General features: G+C 30.5%; 1 protein-coding gene across 1 annotated transcript; it reads left to right on the top strand.

Moving 5' to 3' along the window:
• Nucleotides 1-352: 352 nt before the first annotated feature.
• LOC143071703 (retinal homeobox protein Rx1-like) lies at nt 353-13,618 on the top strand. The gene is made up of 3 exons (XM_076246193.1): nt 353-820; nt 9,130-9,347; nt 12,378-13,618. Exons 1-3 carry the CDS (start codon nt 625-627, stop codon nt 12,786-12,788), a joined length of 825 nt encoding a protein of 274 aa, XP_076102308.1. The 5' UTR covers nt 353-624; the 3' UTR covers nt 12,789-13,618.
• The last annotated feature ends 7,626 nt before the right edge of the window (nt 13,619-21,244 follow it).

Below are 21,244 nucleotides of genomic sequence, written 5' to 3'. Positions count from 1 at the left end.
AATAGATGTTGGGTCGTTTTACGTCCTGTAGCCATTAGACGCTTACAGTGATTTGTACACTCAGTAATTGACGTGATTGTGCGAGATGACAGCGAGATGACAGCTCGTACGTCCTACCCTGAAATCAAATCTCACAACTACCTGTCATTAAGAAACTGTAGAAATTTCATTTCAAAAGAAATAACCATAATTGATTAAATTTGATGGCCAAATTAACTCTTTCATTCGACCTCTGATGGAAATTGATTGGCTCGCAATCGCTTACCAGGAGGTCACCGATGTTAAAGTCCGCCTCCCTTGTTAACACCATTACATTACGACCATTGAGGATGACAATAGATTAACTGATATAATACCCGAAAGGCTGCTCTTATTAGGAGTTAATTCTACATGATCGGATTAAGTTAAAAGACGACTCCTGAGACCCGAGAATCAACAAACGGAACATTGATGGAAATCATCATCAGAGATTAGCCGTAATGTCACGCTCGTTCTAAACAGCACTCATGGGGCTTAATTAATATAACAGACAAAACTGTCATCAAAAGTATATAATATTTATTGATTTGTTATTTCTGTTTAAAGAACATTGTTCGTGAGTCTTTTGAAAAACTTTTTAGAACAATGCATCAGATGGTAGCAACAAACGGCGGTTTCCACAGTATTAATGCTTTGTTAGGAATAAGAGAAGATAACTTCTTAGGACAGAACTGTGCGGAAAATACTTCACATCATCTCCAGTTTCAAAGACATCAGGAAAAACTTCATCAGCAAAAGATACAGATGAAAAGAGATGCTTTTAAGAACTTGAAATTTCAAGGTAAATACTAACGAGTAGAATTTTGTTTTTATGGTATTTAACCATTTTCAAGTATTATAAAATCAATTTTGTATCATGGGTATGATATTGAAAACTGCTGTTTTAAAAAAATCTCTAAAAGAATGTAATGTTTTGCCAGTATTTTAAAAACCGATAATTATTTTGGTAATAGTAACACCATAATTATTCCATAAGATAATGGCGAATATGATATTTAATAACGAAAACTACTTTTTTTCTTCAATATATAAAATTACAAACTTCCATATTGATAAATAACAAATACAATAAAATATAATAATGTAATTTTTAATCTTAATTTTAAACATATTTTATAATAATTTCAATACCGTTATTATTTAAATTACTGTTTATGATCAACCAACGAATTTAAGGCACATTTTTAATGGAAAATATGTATTTAGTCTGGTGAATATAAATTAACATGGAATATGTACTAGGCCTGAACACTATTTGCTAATGTCCTAGTTATTTCGACTCTGGTGGATGATGGCTCATTGGAAATCATCCGACATCTTATGGTACCATACTGATTAATATCAATATAGATTATAAAATTTGATTTTAAAAGAAATAATTATGATCAGTTTGTTCAAACAGGAATAAGAAGTTTTCCCCACTGAATACAACATTTTCAAGTAGAGTTCAAGTGGAGTTCCAAGTTATTTTTTCTGGTTATTTAATCTAATAAGCCAATTTGGTGTGAAGTTTCATTGGTAGAATTTTACAAATCAAGAGATATTAACCAAGAGAAAAATTAAAATGTATTTTTTTGAAAATGTATGATCATGATGGACTAACATTAACAGTATCGTGTAGTTTCTGCACAAGATGTGCATTTCAATTCTAAATGTCTCTTCAGTGATGCTCGAGGCTAACATATTTGAAAATGAAAAACTTTTTAAAACTGAAGAGCGTATAAACTGGAAAAGACAAAAATTCAGTATATCCGGGGAAACCGTATAGTTTTTTTTCTATTTTCCGTAAAAGTTACCACCATCCGCTTAGTATATTGTGCTTAGATACTGGCTTCATCATAAATGTTGATTTGATATTTTAGTTAATAAATAAACCATTTTAGTGTATACAAGCAGGTTTTAAATCCTATAAAAATAACTTATCATACTGAAATAGATAAAAAAAAAAATAAAAAATATACAACCTTGATAGATTATCCACAGAAATTTAAGATCATGTTTGAAAAAAATGATTGCTTATGAGACAACTCTTCACAAGAGACAAAATGAATAAGAAATCAACAACTATAGGTCACCATACACCCTTCAACAAATAGCAAAGTCTGTACCGTAAATTCAGCTATATAAGGCCCCGGAAAGACAAATGTTGAACTATTTAAACGAGAAAACAAACGAACTAATTAATGTACAAAAAATGAACGAAAAAACAAATGTGTAACACAGCAATAAACGACAACCAGTGAATTACATGCTTTTGACATTGAACAGACACATACGTACAGAATGTGGCGGGGTTGAACTGGTTACCCCTAACATGAGACAAGGTTTAACAGTACAACATAACAACGAACTATAAAAAATTACGTTTGTCTTGCAATTTTGAAAATCATCTATATGGTCATTAATTTTGGTATAAAGTTGAAGATATTGAATTGAAATCCATGTAAAATGATAAACAATTAAGCTTGATCTTCTTATTTAATGTATAGAACTGATTTTAATGCTGTCAAATCATATTTGGCTTTTCTTAAACATTTGGTCTCATGCGAAGCAGATTAAGGTAACCACTGTAACAGTATTTTTGTGCTAGGAAATTAAATAATCATTATGGATTTTTTTGCAAAATATTATTGAATTACTGTGTTTCCAAGATCTTTTTTGACATTGATTAGAAAGTTATGCATAAAAAGTTTCATTTTAAAAAACAAAAGGTTATAAACTTGAGATATCCGAAAATATCTGGTGACTTCGTTAAATATTTTTAATCTAGAAACATGCAATTACCATGCAATAAAATAGCATTTGGGCATGGAATGTCGCCCCATGTTGGCAACAAAAATGTTAATAACGATTTAAATATGTTTAAGCTTCGAAACAAAACATAAACTTTTCTTTAGCTTTGGATAACCGCAATGAAAAATATTAAAAACATACCAAACGGGGAATTAAAAAAAAAGGTTTCACGCTAATACAAATTTTATGGTTCTATTTGTCCCCAATGATTGATCAGAGCTTTGGTATTGGCAAACATGTATTTTCAATTCCCTTTAATAAATGTTATAAAATTATTTTGGAGATTATTAAGTTTCCAAATCACTTGGCAAATTTGACATTGTATTAACTTTTATTTTTTTTATAGTTCCTTTTGTTCATAAAGTTCCTACCTCCGTACGTATTGTTACATTCCTGGCTTTTGAATGTTAATTTTTAGGCGTTCCGGATGTCCCACGTCAGGAACATATAGCCTTTGATAGTCTTTTGTGATTTTTTATTTGTATATTTCGTTTAGTGTGGTGTCCATTTTGCTTTTAAAACAAAAATACGTTATTGTTAAGGGGCCAACTGTAGCCGCCACCGGGTCCGTGTACGGGACTTTCTCTTTGCGCTGCGTTGAAGAGCTATTGGTGACCTTAGTCTGTTTTCTGCTATTTGGCAAGGTACTCGTTTCTATTCTATATTTCTAACCGATATTATTGTTAAGGGGCCAGCTGAAGCTGCCACCGGGCCCGGGTACGTGATATTTTTGTTGCATTGAAGCCCCATTGGTGGCCTTAGTCTGTTTTCTGCTCTTTGGTAGAGTTGTTGTCTCTTTGGCACATTCTACATTTCTATTCTCTATTCTAAATCGATTTAAAAATTGTAAAACAATTCAAAACAGCCTGATATTTACGTCAGCTTTTGAACATACGCATTTACGAGAGACAGCATCCTGCAGGGTCCTGGCACGAGACAGGTGCATAAATAATATGACAAGGTTAAAAAAATGTTTGAGAGACTTCAAAATACGAAAACAAATATTGTTATATTCAACTAGAAATGGCTTGATTCGTCAGATTGAGACTAACCAAAATAAAACATATAAAAGGAAATAGACAAGGTACTGACCTTTTAGTTCTCACTTTTTCAGAAAGGTAGTTCAAAGTTTAATTTAAAAAAATAAGAAGACATATGTTGTCCAAGACCATAGTCTTTTTTTAAAAGTCTGTAAACTACATGTTATAAATGTTTCTCTGGATTTGTCTTCTGATAAATTTTGACATTGTATCTAAAAGCGTGTCGTACAGTAGAGGTCGGCTCAGTTGAAGACTGTATGTATTATATGCGCATGTTAATTACTGGATAGCTGTCTTTTTGATAGTCCTAACATATTTCTTTATTTTGTTTCTAATGATAAAAAAGATCCTTAAATATTGTACAGATTTTTTTTAAAGATTGCTTTTCTTATTTAGTTTTGTATAAAAAAAATATACAATGCATATTTATTCGATTTAATTAATCATATGTAGATGTTTACTGCATACATTAAATTACATTGACAGAAAATATATTCGACCATTACTATTGAAACTAAGTTAGTTAAATTTGGAAGGAAGCTAAAACATAACTCATATGAAAATAAGAATATGTGGTATGATTGCCAATTAGACAATTATCCAACGGATACCAACGAACGTAGTAGAGCACAGTTCATTTATGAGCAACACCCATATCTTAAAGTAAACTATAAAAGCACCAGACATGACTCAGACATGGGGAAAATGCTATTTTCTAATCAACATATTAACAATTCCGTACAGATACTTCAAATTATCAAAAATACAAGCAAATAGAAGCTGCATTCATGAAAATACATTGAAAGAATATATCGCCCATTCCTATTGAAACCAAGGCAGTTGAATTTTGATATAAAGAAGAAGATGTGGTATGTTTGTCAATGAGACAACTATCCACAGGATACTAATTGGCGTGAATGTAAACAACTGTAGATCACAGTACAGCCTTCAACAATTAGCAACATCCATACCGTATAATAAAGTAAACTATTAAAGGCCAAGCCATGGGGAAAATGGTTATGTCTCAACAACATATTAACAATACCGTACACATACTTCAAATTAGAGAATGGAAACGGGGAATGTGTCAAAGCGTCAACAACTTTTCCAAAGAGCAGAAACAGCCCAAGGCAATCAATGGGTCTTCAACGTTAACCCCTAACTTTTGAAGAGGCTATTGTTGCTCAGTTTACAGTTTTTGTGAAGTGTGTTGTGGTCTTTTCGTCGTCATATTTCTTTTTTGCCATGGCGTTGCTATTTTTTTTCTCTCTCGGTATTTAGATGTCCCTTTAGTATCTTCCTCCTCCTTGTACATGTTATTTATTAAAGATACATGTATACTCAATTCCTGCTTTGCCATATACACAGGCCAAGGTTCAAATTTATAATATAGTATATCAGTAATCTATCTGGTTCGAGGGGAAAAAAAGGATAAAGAAAAAGCTTACTATTCATATACATGTATATACATACTTGTTTATACATACTTTGTCTCGTAAAAAAAGGAGAATGGGAAAACTATGTAGAAATGTAAATATAAATCAAATGTTGTTCTAAAACATCTACAATAATGAATTTAAAATATATTTTAGAAATAATTTGGATTAATAATTTAAATTATATGTGCTTAAAAAGATACAACACTTCATACATTCAATTTATAATTTGTAATCAAACAATATTTGTGTTATACTCCTACGATGAATGCTCTTTTATAATGAACCAAATATTTTTTTCGATCTCTCATAATATTTATTTTTTATAATTTGAGTAAACAGTTTGAGTCATTCTAAACGCCTCTTTTGCTAAATCAGTTTTTCACAAGTGTTTACTGTTTGATAAATACCATGAAAGGCACGCGACATAGCGGAGGCTTTTATCATTGTTACAGAACTGTTACAGGCGTCTGTTGGGTGTTCACTAACAGTATTCCCACTATTTAAACTTCTTTTGAGAGCTGTTTTAGAATTTTCATAACTAAAAAGCTTAATATATGTCTCGTCATCCATTTCAATTCAATGCATTTTTAAAACTAAAATATTTGGGCAAAAATAATGCAAATTTGTTAAATATCTTTTTCACTTTATTTTTATTCCCTTTTCCTAAATCCCCTCCTAATCTTACAGCACTGGATATATAAAGTAAAAGATTCCTAACCTGTGAGGGCGAACAGAGAACCAAAAACTGAAAATTAAACGACGACACACGAATTAAATAAATAACAAATTGTACAGAAAACAATATTTGTGTCAACAGGTCAAGAAGGTATACGCCCCATCATTTAGATGTACGGACAAACAATGAAATGTAGACGGATGATAAGATACAGCTGCTTTTCAGTTGAATGTTTATTTTAAATATCAATTAATAAATATTCACGGTGTCTAAATCTAAAAGTTGAAAGTTGTAAAACATTTGAATATCAAAAATTGTCTTTTATTATTCATTAAATTTTATCAAATACTTATCATTTTTTTCTCCATAAGTCACTTTGCTGAATATGATACAATATCAAAAACTTTACATTTAGTATTTTGCATCAATGAATATCTAACCAAAATTAATTAGTCAATACCCGAGAGACAGTATCAGCTTTACTTCCATTATAATTTTGATTAAAAAAAAATAATAAAATCGTCCTCTAAATTTTTTGGAAAACAGCCTATCTAAATTTCAGTTTCGATCATATTTCAAACATAAGTTATAAGTGAGCCTTTTTGGAAATAAGTCATAATTTTATTTGAGCTCACACATGAAGCTTTGATACTGTAAGATTTAAGACAGATTAAAAAAATAGAAATGGCCTTGATGTGATAAAAAATCATGATAAGATATCACTCTTTAACTATACTATAACTTACAATAAAAATTGGTTTTTGTCTGACTCTGGACCATATTTGAAATTGAAATTGTGTTTATATCAGAATGGAGAAGTAACTTAAAATGATTCTGAAGTTTTGTCTCTGGGTAAAATGGTCTGGTATCCGAGAAATTTATCTTGAATTGGAAAATTTTGAATTGCGCACTTTTAAGTGTGTGTTTTTTTTAAAAGGTTGTACGGATAATCTGGTGAATGTTATGTTAATGCAATAAAAGATGAATCTCAATTTTCCACTACTATGAAGAAATATAACAAACAATTTGTAAAAAATAAACACAACATTTTGCCATGAGCAATACAGTACGGGTGGCGACAACTGTGAAAACCTCAATTAAAGTACTTAAACTGATGTAATAATTTCACATGACTAAAAGTATGGGTTCAAATTTCTCCAATTTTCATCTATGTTTGATTAAAACATAACATAATGAATTAAAGGCTTCTTATTTTAATAAGGGTTGACAAAAATGAAAAATAGAGCATTGCACGGGTTCAACCTTATACGATCTTACATTAGACAGAAATGGAAATATAACACTGGGTTTTACAATGTCTCAATCACTAATGAAAAGAAAAAAATGATAAAAATGCGCTTAATTTAAATGCTAATTAAAAATAACATTTAAACATTGAATTTTTAATTTAATTTAACAATACCATAACAGAACAAACAAGAAAATGCATCCGTGAAATTATGTTTTATTAAGTTGGATGAAAGTTTGGAAATGTAAAATCATTGTCAATGTCATTAACATTTCTTCTTAATAACATACATTCAAACTTTATCGCCATTTCTATTATTGATGGGATGAGATCAGTTTCCTGCAGTGACGCCTACATCAACACCAATTATTTTTTGCGCTATTTTTTCATGTAACACGAAAGAACATTTGCGTTCAAAACATGATGGGCACGTGCGATTAAAATTTCTGTATTGAGATTGCCGGACATTTGTTTTTGTCGCTGGTAACCAATAATTTCGCCTGAGCACCCATCGTACAGTAGAAGAACGACAAATGGTGCACAATCATTTTATGCACACTTTAATACTAGTAATCAATTTAATTCAACTATTTCTGCGTTATTTGTCGTTTTGAAGAGTATCATTGAACAGCAATTCGTCAACTCCATCAACAGTATTTAAATTTATAAGCGGGCACCTCAGTCAGAAATTGAAAATTGTAATAAATACTTATTGTAATAAATACTTATTGAAATAAATACCAGTATCCAATATAAAAAAGTTTGTGTAAAATTTACCGGAATCAAATGATTTCATTATTTGGGTTACAAGTATCAGACCAAAACTTACTTGTGCCAACTGTTCGTGACCTGTATTGGTTACGGTTTAGAACTTTATTGGTTCTAACTGTAAATGAAAATATAAACATGCTGTGTGTTTAATATTAATTGACTATTAAATCTTTTAGAAGATGAATAACGCCACCAGTCAAACCCGTCGATCCTAAACGCAAATACAGGAGATGTCATAAAAATGATGGCGCAAATGGCTTGTAAAATAGAACGTTCTTTAACTAATGGTCTTCTTGGGGAGCTAAACTATATAAGTTATCTAAAGTACGTTCGTTTCCGTAGATATTAGTATTTTAACACCTTAAAATATCTCAATACATCACAGTAAGGCAAAGCAACGCCGGGTATATGGGTTAGCAACACCCGGTGCTATGGGCTATTTTAACGACGTGCGGTTAGCCCCTCTAAATCTGAGATCATACTAAGCCGGGGATACATTATTATATCTACCCGTTTGATTGATTGTTGCTTGCTTAACATCTTGAAGCAAATATTTCTTGTATTTTCAAGTCGAGAACAAATTTATAACATATACAATAAGTAGGTCCTGTATTATGGGTCGTCCAAGATGAAGCACGAGCAATTTGGACTGCCAACAGAAAATGAGGGTATATTAACGTCCCCATTGTGACTGCGAATTCATAATCCCCGCACAACCAAACAGACGCCCCTCTTTGACAAGGGTTTTACTTCCGGTCGAAATATGACAAAAAGTGATCACACTTTTATTCCCCAGACACAATTGGTACCCGATTTATACCTTCTGAAAACAGTTTGTTAACAGTATTCATGCATATAATGCACGGAAAAGTGGACTATTGACATTGTTTGTACAAAGATGAAGTATGGGATATTTTCTAAAGATTGAGATAATATTTGAATGGAAAAATCTACAAAAAAAGCTGGACCATAGACGTGAACTGATAGACATGTTTATAAACTGCCTCGTCACAAATAAAATCTGTGGTAATTTGAAAACACTGTTAATGTTTATATCATGCCGCCTTAGTATTTCTATAGCAATTCCGATTATAAATTTATTTTTACTTTTTTCCTCTTTAGAAAAGATAAGTAAACTGAGGAAAGACCAGGACAGATCCGATGATGATAAAAGCGATGATTCATCTGATCCAAGGAAAAAGTCAAGACGAAATAGGACAACATTCACTACATACCAACTACACGAATTAGAAAGAGCTTTCGAAAAATCCCATTATCCAGATGTATACAGTCGTGAAGAACTGGCTTTAAAAATAAATCTTCCGGAAGTTCGTGTTCAGGTAAATACTTTCAAATTGCGAGAGTTATTACATTATGATCTCAGTTCATTGCTCTTAGGTTCATTGTGTCAAACTATCATCTACTTTTACTTGATTAAGGGATAAATATCATTTCATATAATGTAGATTTGGAAAAGAATACTATTTTGTGTAGATCAAACCTGTTTGTAGATTATATTTCCTTTTTTTTCTTTGAAACCAACCAATCCGAGACTTTAAAAATACACAGATCTAAAAACAAAAGTAAAATTAAGATAAGTCTTCTAGGGGTCAACAAATAAACAACATTTATGAATAGAAGAGCATACAAAGAGTCAGTATAGATACAGAGGCTAGGAGTTTTATTTTAACAAGATGTTCGAATACGAAGAAGTAAAGAAAGATGAACATGGAGAAAAATATGTAGTACAGTATGTTTTAGTGTAGTCAACAGTCAGAAGAATTTGATGGCGAGAATAAAATTAGACAAAACCAGTAATGGAACCAGGCTGTCCATTAATAGTTTCCATCTGTCCCTTTATAAAAACATATTCGTAAGGGAAGTTCTAAAACATAAAAGGTAACATGACGAATACTAATTTTAGAGTCAAGCTTTGATTCCGTACACTGAAATGTTTGTTTTAATTTGTCAGATTTTTGTGACACAAGAAAGCACAATTACAGAAGGAATTAAACAATTACTCGCTGACACAAATTCAAAATGATCCCTGCGGCGTACCATTGGTCCGTTCAAATCACAACTCCATTATCCAATTTGGGTATTGTCAATGATTTTTAACGTGTGTAACATTGAGTCTAACAGCAGAATTTAATATCATTAGTGGTTATTTGAGATCGAATAATGAGGTTTTATTAAAAGAAATGAGGATATTAGATAAATTATAGGGCTCTCTAACGCAGGACCCAATTGTGTGTAGGATCTAATTGACTTAGCGTGAACCTCTTTAGATGGGTAAACATCATATTAGACAAACTTAGACAGCTGTCAACACTGTGTCTCTATGTCTTTCTGTAGCAGGAAGATGAACTATTTTACTCCGAGGGACTTGGCTGAAGGACTCCAATTATTCCACATATCAAGCGTTTGATTACTGAATTAGAAACACGAGCTATTAATCGCTTTCAAGGGTTTATCAATAGACAAATTTTAAAATTGATCTTCTATTCAGTAAAGAATATTAAAAAGATACCCCGCCGTTGATCACGCCTTTAACTATTATGCGAGAAATCAAATAATGTTAGATTTATTTGAAGGCTATGTATTGACAATAACAGAAATTTGTATTCATAATGGCGTCAAACCATCTGACGTCCATTGATTCTGTCATTAGATCAGACAAGAAAAAAATGATTATGAATTATAATATATTCATTGAATTATTCAATTTTTGTCTTCAAAGTCCAATACTATCATAATACAGAACTTCAAAGTCTACCGAAAAAATATAATTTCGACATGGAAAGGACCTTACTCCAGTAAAAGCTTTAACATCTTATTACTCGTGTATCTTATAAGAATTAAAGTGATTTTTTTACATTTTTTTTTTCAATTTGAAGATTTTATATCATGTAGGTTGGAATCATGTTTACGACTCTTTCATTGGCTTTTATTTATAAGTGTAACGTTGTTAATGAAAAAAGTTGAAATACAAATCTAGACAAAACTTTTATTAGAGGAAATAAAGAAGAAAATAAAAAAAAAAAAACATAAAACAAAATTGAAAAAAAAATCACTGAACATTGACATAAACTTGGAAAGAAATGAAGTAGTTTTAATTTAAACAGGGAAGAGTTGAATAAATCTAATAAATATTTTCTGGTGAATATAGAAACAACAATTCTAAAGAGTCGCGGACATTAGCGGTAGTATAATTGATACCCACACATCTTGGTGAAGACAGATATAGAAAAAAAAAAACAATATAAATTGTCGCGGACACTGGTACCGACATCAGCGGTAATATCATCGATAAACATAAATACTGTCACACAACAATAACAAATTCGAACAATCACATGGTTCAACCTTTAAAAGATATACAATATTATTCAAAGTTCTAGTTTACAAGGTTACAATCCACAAAAAGACTACATACTATACCGAATGTAGGCCAACTAGTCTTTTGTTTTTATGCGATCAGCGGAGATCAGCAAATATACCAAATGTAAAGCAATAAGCAATACAGCGGATGTTTAATAGATGACTAGTATGAGTATTATGCATTCGAAGCATAATAAAATCTATTATTGATAGTTTTTTTTTAAAGAGTTACTATTCGATATTGCAAAAAGTAGTACATAGAAAGTCATTACTGCATTAATTATAGGATATATAAAATAACTGTATGGGTTACAACTTCAGTGTTACAGCAAGTCTAGAGTGTCACAATTTGGTTTTCTCAGTTTAAAATCTTCTATACAACAAACTGACACAAGTTAAATCTGTCATTCACTGTGTCATCACCTAGTTGTAAACTCAGTATTAGGGATAAATTGTCATACCTTTTCTAAACATCAATGTATATATTATACATTGTGTGTAACAATATATCTTTTTATAAGTCACGGTTAATTCATGACGATAAAAATAAAGTATTATGATTAATTGAGAAAATATGTTCTCCAACTGTGTCACATTCATTGACATAATAATGGCTTCTTGTTGGAATATATAGGTGGCGTTAAATTCAAGGTAATTAGTGCTATTGTATACAGAAAGGGTCGTCATTGTTGAAACATGAGTAGTTCAGGAAATACTGCACACATACATATTACTTGCAATTAAAATTTACGTGTTGTTTTTTGCAAGCACACTATATATATGCAAAGTACTTGACAATTTAAATATTAATTCAACTTTTATTTTTTACAAACTTTTGTTTCGGGTGATGGGTGTTCGAAGATACCTATTAAGTAATTGAAAGCGAAATTAGGACACCACAATGGTCAAAACAATAAAGACCAAACTTGGCAAGCGAACAAGAAAATTAAAAACTAACTGAAATCAAAAACTAATGCTTATTTTTATAGGTATGGTTCCAGAACAGGAGAGCAAAATGGAGAAGACAAGAAAAATTAGAAAGCTCAAGTTTAAAAATAAACGATAATTTCCCGTTAAGTTCATTATCAAGCAAAACCTCGTGCAGTTTTGGTTCTTCACTGCCACTTGATCCTTGGATGACTGCGCCTATATTGAATTCCGGAAATCCATCAATGACATCCTTAGCCACGCCCACATCTATTGCAGGTGGTGGTATTTCTTCATATGCTCCTTTCATTGCATCGTCAATTTTCAACACAACAAATTCAAATTTACATAGTTATCAAAATGGACTGAATGGTATTGCCAAAGTGAGTGACATGGACCCTAGAAACTCAAGCATCGTATCTCTGAGAATGAAAGCTAAAGAACATGCTGACAATTTTGACCGGAAATATTGAACCCTTAATACCACAGATATTGGATATAGATTATGTTACCGTAACTTTTAAGTGCTTATTAACTTTTAAATTATTTTAGTTCATATAATATGACAAAGGTTTTATTGTTTTCGGGGGTATACTTGTGTTTTATTTTAATGTAAGAAGTATTCAGGGTATTTAAACCAAATGATTATGGTATCTGCAAAGTACGCACTATCATTTTTAAATGATTTTATATTTCCGCCATTGACCAATACTTGATTAGTTATCTACATAGACTAGTATACAATTATACATGGGATTTTTGGAGTCTATATGTATAGACAATTTTGCAGAACTTAATTCCATTGGCCTCGATTGATAAACAATACCGTTGTTCAACAGTTTGTTTCTCTAAATACCATGTGTGTCGTTGTGTTGCAGTCTCATTGACGTATACATTTCACAGACAAACCAAAACAGGCATAATTTTGTCAAAGTAATCAGGCTATTTTTGGCTACAAACCGCCAAAACGCCACCTCAGGTAGTGAGTTGGAATCACCAGTAGCTGACCACAATACAACTGTACACTAGAAATGTAACGATTACATTCACTGTTGTGACAATACTATGAGATGAAATAATGTGGTTCCTGTAAATATTCGAATGTTTAAAATATATTATTATGATAAGTAAAAAAAAAAAATTAATAATTTGAGATCACAGTATTTTATTTATTTAATTTCTAAAAAAAAAAACACCAGAAAAACAGGATGGAATTGTTAGCGGTGAAAAATTTCCATACACCTCAACAGTTTTATAAAAGTTATGTTTATCATTTAAGTATTTGAAATACTTTCTTTTATAATATATATATATATATATATATTTCCCAATAAAACTAAATAACACGGTATAGAGATACACATAATAAATATTTAATAATGTATATGAAGTACACACATACAAACATTATACGAAAGCAATACAGTTGCAAATATCACAAATAACACTTTAAAGATGAAATTAAATGGTTTCAAATATATCATGAATAATCCCGGTCTATAATATACACTTATACATGCACAATTTCTTTTATTAAATTTTAAATTATAATATCCTAATTAAAAAATATATTGTTTTACGACTGGAATAATTTACTGAACAAAAAAGGATCATAATGAAATAAAAATAAGGGGATGTGGATTAATTGTCAATGGAATAACTGTCCGTCAAAGTTCAAATTAAGAGGATGTAAAAATTAAAATCACAAAAATACTGAACTCCGAGTAAAATTCAAAAAGGAAAGTCTATAATCAAATGGCAAGATCAAAAGCTCAAACACATCAAACGAATGGATAACAACTGTCGTATTCCTGACTTGGTACAGGCATATGCAATTATAGACAACCGTAGGGCCATCAACAATTACAAAAAACATATACCGTATTGTCTGTTATAAAATGCTATGAAACAATTAAATTGAGAAAACTAACGACCTAACTTGTAAAAGAGTAATTTACGAAAAACAAGTATGACTGACATGAACCAAAGACTACCTCTGAACAGAGTTAAACATTTTTGCCAGCGTCCAACGTTCTCCTTACCTGGGACAGTGGTGTAACAGTACAACATAAGAATAAATTATCAAATCAGGTGAAAAAGACTTAACTCATTAGATGGATACACACAAAAGTACATCTTACAAAATCATACAGAGTGGACGTAGATGGGTACTTATACGTCTCCACAACAAAAAAGAAACTTAGAATGTATCATGACCATTATATAAGTGTTCATTGTTAACCAATTAATTATTTTTGTTTTATATTAGATCAAGCTTATCATTTTGTTTGAAACTTGACGGACGGACCACGCACCACTGTTGTTTATCACAATAAAGAATTTTTTTTTCTTCAATTTTTGAATGTTTCAATTTTTGAATGTAATTGCTGTTATTTGTCAGTTTTGTCAAATAATTTTACTGCTTGCAAAAGTATGAATAATTCGAAAAAATAAGTATTTCACTATACTAGGCATATATTACATGAACCATAACCGTATTTGGCACAACCTTTTGGAATTTTGGGTCCTCAATGCTTTTTAACTTTATTCTGGTTTGGCTTTATCACTATTTTGATCTTAGCGTCACTGGTGAGTACTTTTGATAAATTTTTGCTAATATGTTTTGAAAAAAACCATCATAAAAGCTTTTATTGTCTTACAAAAGAATATTAGCATCTTTTATTATCAACCGTAATAAATGAATCAAACCTCGTACTGATATTGCACTTCAAGATCTCTGTCTATTTCCAATAATAACAGTGGACATCAACAAATATGACAACTAGTAAACTAACAATTATTAAATCACATATTTTTGTCAAAGAATGGGATGCAACATCGATACTCGGCTCCTTTTATGAGTGTACGGTTTCATTACAGCTGTTGTTACTTGATACTTTGCTTAGATTACATTTCAATAAATGTATGAAAATTGTTGATATTTGCATATCAGTTCACATTTTTAAAAACGATTTAGAAATATGTAAAACCGTTAATAATACGTCTAAGCACTCGGAAAGAGTTTTGTGTTTATATTTGTCGGTCAATACAATAAGATACACACAACTTTTCTTTCCTGTCTCCTATAGTAAACTTTCTATAAACACTTTTTTTCTTTTGGTACACTAGTTGTCTTACTGTCTTATATTATGAAACGTATAAATAAATGCTGTAAGAAAGTATATATTTAAAAAATGGAAAATTTCTGGAGTGAAAAAAAGTTTGTGGGTATATAAAATAAATTATGTGCTTTACTATCTTTTTATTGACGGTTATGAATTTTGTCTTTACTCTACACTTACAAACATTCTGGTCAAACAGAAGCTTATTTTTCAAACAATTAATTTGAAGAAAAAAAAAAGAATTGAAAAGAAATACATATGCTAGTTATACATACTGGAATTAACTACTAGTATCATGTATATCTATTTATAAAACCAGTTTTAAACCACCATTCTTTGGTAAATATATAAGGCAGTTGTTTATCATTGTTCCTTTGATTGATAACGGTTGATTTTGTCAGTTGTGATGGAATTTGATTTGGAATTTAGTCTTTTTGTTTTGTTTTGTTTTGTTTATTATTGTTATGTATTTTGAATTAAAAAATGTCACCTTATAGATTTGGTGAGCCCGACGCCTTTTTCTAACTGCTAGTTTCCCAATTGACAACATCATGTGCACCTTGTACGTTTCAGAAATAAAGTTTGTATGACAAAACTCAGTGAAGATTAACATTAAATTCCATTAATATAGACATATCTAATAGAACTACAATAGTTATCAATTCTCTAATTAAATGCGACTGAATGGAAACAAATCTTTATAAATTATATGCATCTGAAACGTTTTTCATGATTTGCCTTCATCAGGAACGATGAAAACACAATATTTGAAAGCGAAAGATGTATAAGAACAAAAAAGTTGATGAGCTATATGACCAAACATGGCCTAAAATAATAGCCAAAATCTTTCTTCTAAGGTCAACTTAGCCGTAGGGAGATGAATTTAAGTTTCTAAATAATTTATAAATTAAGAAAGGTTTGTTATGAATTGTGTTTGTTTGTAAGTACCAACTATTGAGCTGATGACACCCCGGAGACTGGGAGACATGGTTCATTCTCATTTATGCAACATTTTAAAATCATAGGTAGTACAGGTAAAAAACAAAAGTTGGATAGATGAGATCAAAGGTAATCAAGAACAAAGGGTTTTTTTTAATTAGAGTTTGGGTTGAATGACAGGTGAAAAATAAGACTGAAAATTATACCCGGATTAAATTTTCTGTGGTATTATTTAGCATAGCATGTTAAAATGTGCAATTGACATTTAGTTAATATAATGTAAATCATTTGAAAGTATTTTCAAGTTTTTAACCGTTAATTAAAATGTGAATTGGATAGAAAAATATCAGTTGCACTTTTATTCATGAAGAGATGGAGCTTTTTTGTGTAATAGATCCTCTTCCTTCATTTTTTTCTGTTCTTTTGACCAAATGATCCTAATGGAACAAAATATAAGTTGAATACGTTTTTCTACACAAAGTCTGAACAGAACAAAATTTACACAACATATATACATATAATATATAATATAAACAAAAGCAAAAGCAATTCAAGCACAATTATTATAAAATACTGGCACAAAATTATCAATAGCACACCGTGACTAAATGAATGTTCAGTAGATTCACACAACATACAATGGCACTAAAGAAATGTTCAGTAGATACACATATCATACATTTTTTTTAAATAGTAATGCAAGCACAATGGTTTAAAAAACGCAGAACAGAAATATCCTATCCATAGCACATACATGTACTAACAAGAATGTGTCCCAAGTACAAGGATGCCCCACTCCTGCTATCATTTTCTATGTTCAGTGGACTGTGAAATTTGGGTAAAACTCTAATTTGGCATTGTAATTAGAAAGATCATACCATAGGGAACATGTGTACTAAGTTTCAAGTTGATTGGTCTTCAACTTCATGAAAAACTACCTTGACCAAAAAATTTAACCTGAAGCGGGACGAACGGACGGACGAGACGGACGAACAGACCCACATACCAGAAAACATAATGTCCCTTTACTATCGTAGGTGGGGCATAAAACGATTCTTTGATAGAAAGTCATTGAATTTTTATTTCAATATAGTTAAGTATTTTAAAGATGCTTGTGTAGCAATTTGAATGGAGAGAACATAATTTTATTAATAAAGCATCTTCATTCTATACATTTATTGCCAAAGTGTAGCTTGTTTGAATCTAACCAGCTTTACACAGTTTTCAAACGAGAGCTTACTATGGAAGTATATTTATATTCGGTTATAGCTATGTTAACAGGGTTGATTTTTGTCTTCTGTTTAACCTCAATTTACTCAATTTTTTTGTAATATATATATACTAGACTAGTAGTAAGATGAATACGGGTTTTGAGGGCCTCTTTAGTTTGCTGTTCGGTATGAGCCAATGCTCTGTGTTGAAGACCGTGCTTTGGCCTACGATGGTTTATTTTTACGAATAGTGACTTAGATGGAAAGTTTTCTTATTGTCACTCGTACCACATCTTCTGCTCATTATTAGTGACTATTAGTCAATGATAATTATGTTCTAATTATTCAAGCATTTTACTTTGCAATAACTAAAAAGGTTTGCGTTATCCGGCAAAGGTTTGCTTTATAACGCAAAGGGTTGCATCATATAACGCAACGATAGGAAGAAAAATATGAAAAAAATGTGTGGCGCTATATGCTTCCGTACATATTTACTTTCATAAAATGTTAATATAAAAATATTACTGATTTGTGGGTTTCTTCTGTATAAATGACGAAACATTTATTTATTATTTAAAATATACGTTTGTACTAGATTTTATTTAAAAATAAAATGTAACAAGTTTAATATCGCCTATTATATATATATATATATATATATATATATATATATATATATATATATATATATATATATATATATATATTTTAAATAATATAAAAACATACAAGAAAGAATTTACTATCAAATTTTAGAAAGACACCTTATTATTACTAAACAAACAACCCAATAATAAACAAAAATAAAAAGTTGGCTAAATGAGAATACCTTATTTTAAAAAGTTGGCTAAATGGGAAGACACCATAGACATATATTCAAATGTTTATAAAAACAACGCTTTATAGAATCTATTGACGTGAAGAGCTTTACCAGATTTTAAATAACTATTACCTTCAGCAGCGACGCTCAACGCCGAATATAAATAATTGAAAGTCAGAATGTTTAAAAATCGAAACTAACGAAGAGCTATATAACCAATTGGGCATAAAAAAATAACTAGATATGGTAGTATATAAGGTCTACGGAAATGTACTGCCGGGTATCTGACTTTAAACAATTCGAACAGCAATAAAAGTTCTTCCCTTCATATGATTTCATTTCTTTTTAATATAAAAATAAGAACTTTGGTATAATATAAGATAGAAGTGAGCAGCTATATATTACAATATGTTTAAAAAAAAAAATGAGTTCTAAACTTTCCTTAAAAATATACATATCTGCGCAAGGTATACGATATGTACTAAATGTCTTGAGAAATCCTGATTTCCTTTGCATTACAGTTTTCAAACTCTACTTTATTTTCTGATTTCCAGTCATTATCTGTGAGGAACAACTAGTTCAAATTTAAGATTTATCTGTTATATGTTTATAATTCTACCGTGTGCTTTTGTAATCCTGTTTCCAAGTACTTGCGAAAGTAGCTATGTAAAATTTGTTAAGCAGTATATACAGAAATCTAAACATGAATAGCATTACGAAAAGGTACGTATTCTATTCTCACTGTTTATGATAACAGTCTGAAATGAAAATCTAAAATGTATTCTGTGACGTTGTATACTAAGTAAATTGCAGAGGAAATTACATTCAATGTCAGATATAACAAAACAGGAAGAACACATTATAATGACTTGAAGACATTACAACTGAAAAGGTCAAATTTTTGTTTTAGCAAACAAGGCTTAGCTACCAATATGCTTCATTTTCTCGTAATGTTAATATATAAAAAAGAAAAATCTCATATTTTAAGATAAATGCAAATAGTTTTGTACATCATTTTATCATATACGTAACATAATAAATGCTTCACAATAATTCAATATAGACAAATAGATAGTTCATGTCTTGTTACAATTACTTTAAACAAATTTAAGAGGATAGTTACAAACTGTTTTGGTGTCATTGATTGTGTGGCTATTGTACAGTCCAAATACATTCAGTTTTATTTTTGTTAAAATTAATGTCTTGACACAAACTATCAGTTCAAACTAGGGCAATGTAAGAATTATACAGTTCAAATACAAGTGGACTTGAGTTGATTATTCAATTAAATAAACGTTTTAAATATTATTGCATGACAATATTTAGATTGTGAAGTTTAAAATTCAATTTACATTTTAAAGAACAAGTCAGACCACTAACCTCTCAAAGGATACAATTAATTAATTCGCTACCTGCCGCTACTCTTAATCAAAGTTTCTAATCACAGCACTTAATCAGAGGGGAGGAGAACTTCTCTAGGCCCGTGGTCATACCGGCGCCGAGAATGACGAACTATAAAAGAATTAAATAAAGTTCTACCATTAGACTTGTAAATATGAGGTATGGTAGGCTCAACATAAAAAATGGTACAAAAACAGTTTTGTGCACATGCTAGTTCTTAATTAATCCAAACACTTTGATATACCGAAATGTCAAAATATCCCACAACTTATAGTTTGGAAAATTAGCTTATTAGACAAATGTTGAATGTTTTTACTATTTTAAAAGATTAAAGCCAAAGAAAATAAGATAAACATAGGATCGTCAGTTGAGATCGTGAGACCGCTGTTAAACCTACGATTGGATAACTTCCCCCTAAACGCATGAACAATAACAAATCTTCCTTGCAAGTTGGTTTCTCTTTTTGTATAGTTATTGCATTACGACGGATTTTATAAATCTGTAAACTACCGTATTTACACACGGCAAAAATTATCAGACAATATTTATGTCGCCTAATAAAACTTGTGTATTGTATTGATGAATGAGTAATCAGTGGACTAGACTCCTAAAAAACAAAATCTCTACTAAATTTTCTATATTCCATCAATTGTTCATTCACATCACTCCTATACATTTTTCTGATATCTATGCTGATATTCATTAGTATACAAGGGGAGACAATTCAAGAAAACCAAACACAAATTCTTACCAATTTCCTTGATAGCAAACATGACAGACCTGTTTTGTAGAGAGAAACCATCAAAGACCATGATTAAAACAAAGAAAGCCAAATGCTACTTGTCCATACCCCTACATTAAATAAAGTTATCTTTAACAAATTGATATTCTGTTGCGTTAGTGTAAATTGTGACTACATCTTTCCTCACACTACCATTGTTGAACCATATTAGAAGTATCAGTATGACACGTAGGTTTACCGTTAGCATAAATAGAAGACAAGTTAACTCAAATGTTTATTATACATCCACATACAGAAAAAAATCTCTATCACATAACAGAAAATTCATCATATACAATATATGAGTCTAGTAGGAGAAAAATCTAGGAGGGATGCAGAGGAAAAACGCATCTAAAAAGGTTTTTTTATTTGAAAATATTTGTCGATTGTAAAGTAATGCATTTCTGTAAAGTCTATGCTAAGGTTTCATGGAATGAAATGCATATACAACTTTTTAAAGATCACATGGATCAATGGTTAACAACTCCCATAATATAAAGTGGGTGAACATGCATTTGTAAGCTTATATAAGTAAGTTAACTCATCATATATACCGGGATTAAAATTTGTTTTCGCCAGAAAACGCATGTTTCGTCTTTATTGACTAAACAATGGTTCTAGAATAAAAAAAATAATAATAAAAAGCCCAAAAAAG

The sequence above is a fragment of the Mytilus galloprovincialis genome, chromosome 4, assembly GCF_965363235.1.
Source record: "Mytilus galloprovincialis chromosome 4, xbMytGall1.hap1.1, whole genome shotgun sequence".
NCBI classification, from domain to species: Eukaryota; Metazoa; Mollusca; class Bivalvia; order Mytilida; family Mytilidae; genus Mytilus; species Mytilus galloprovincialis.
Note: the sequence above shows the minus strand (reverse complement) of the source record. Positions and strands in the feature narration are given on the sequence as shown.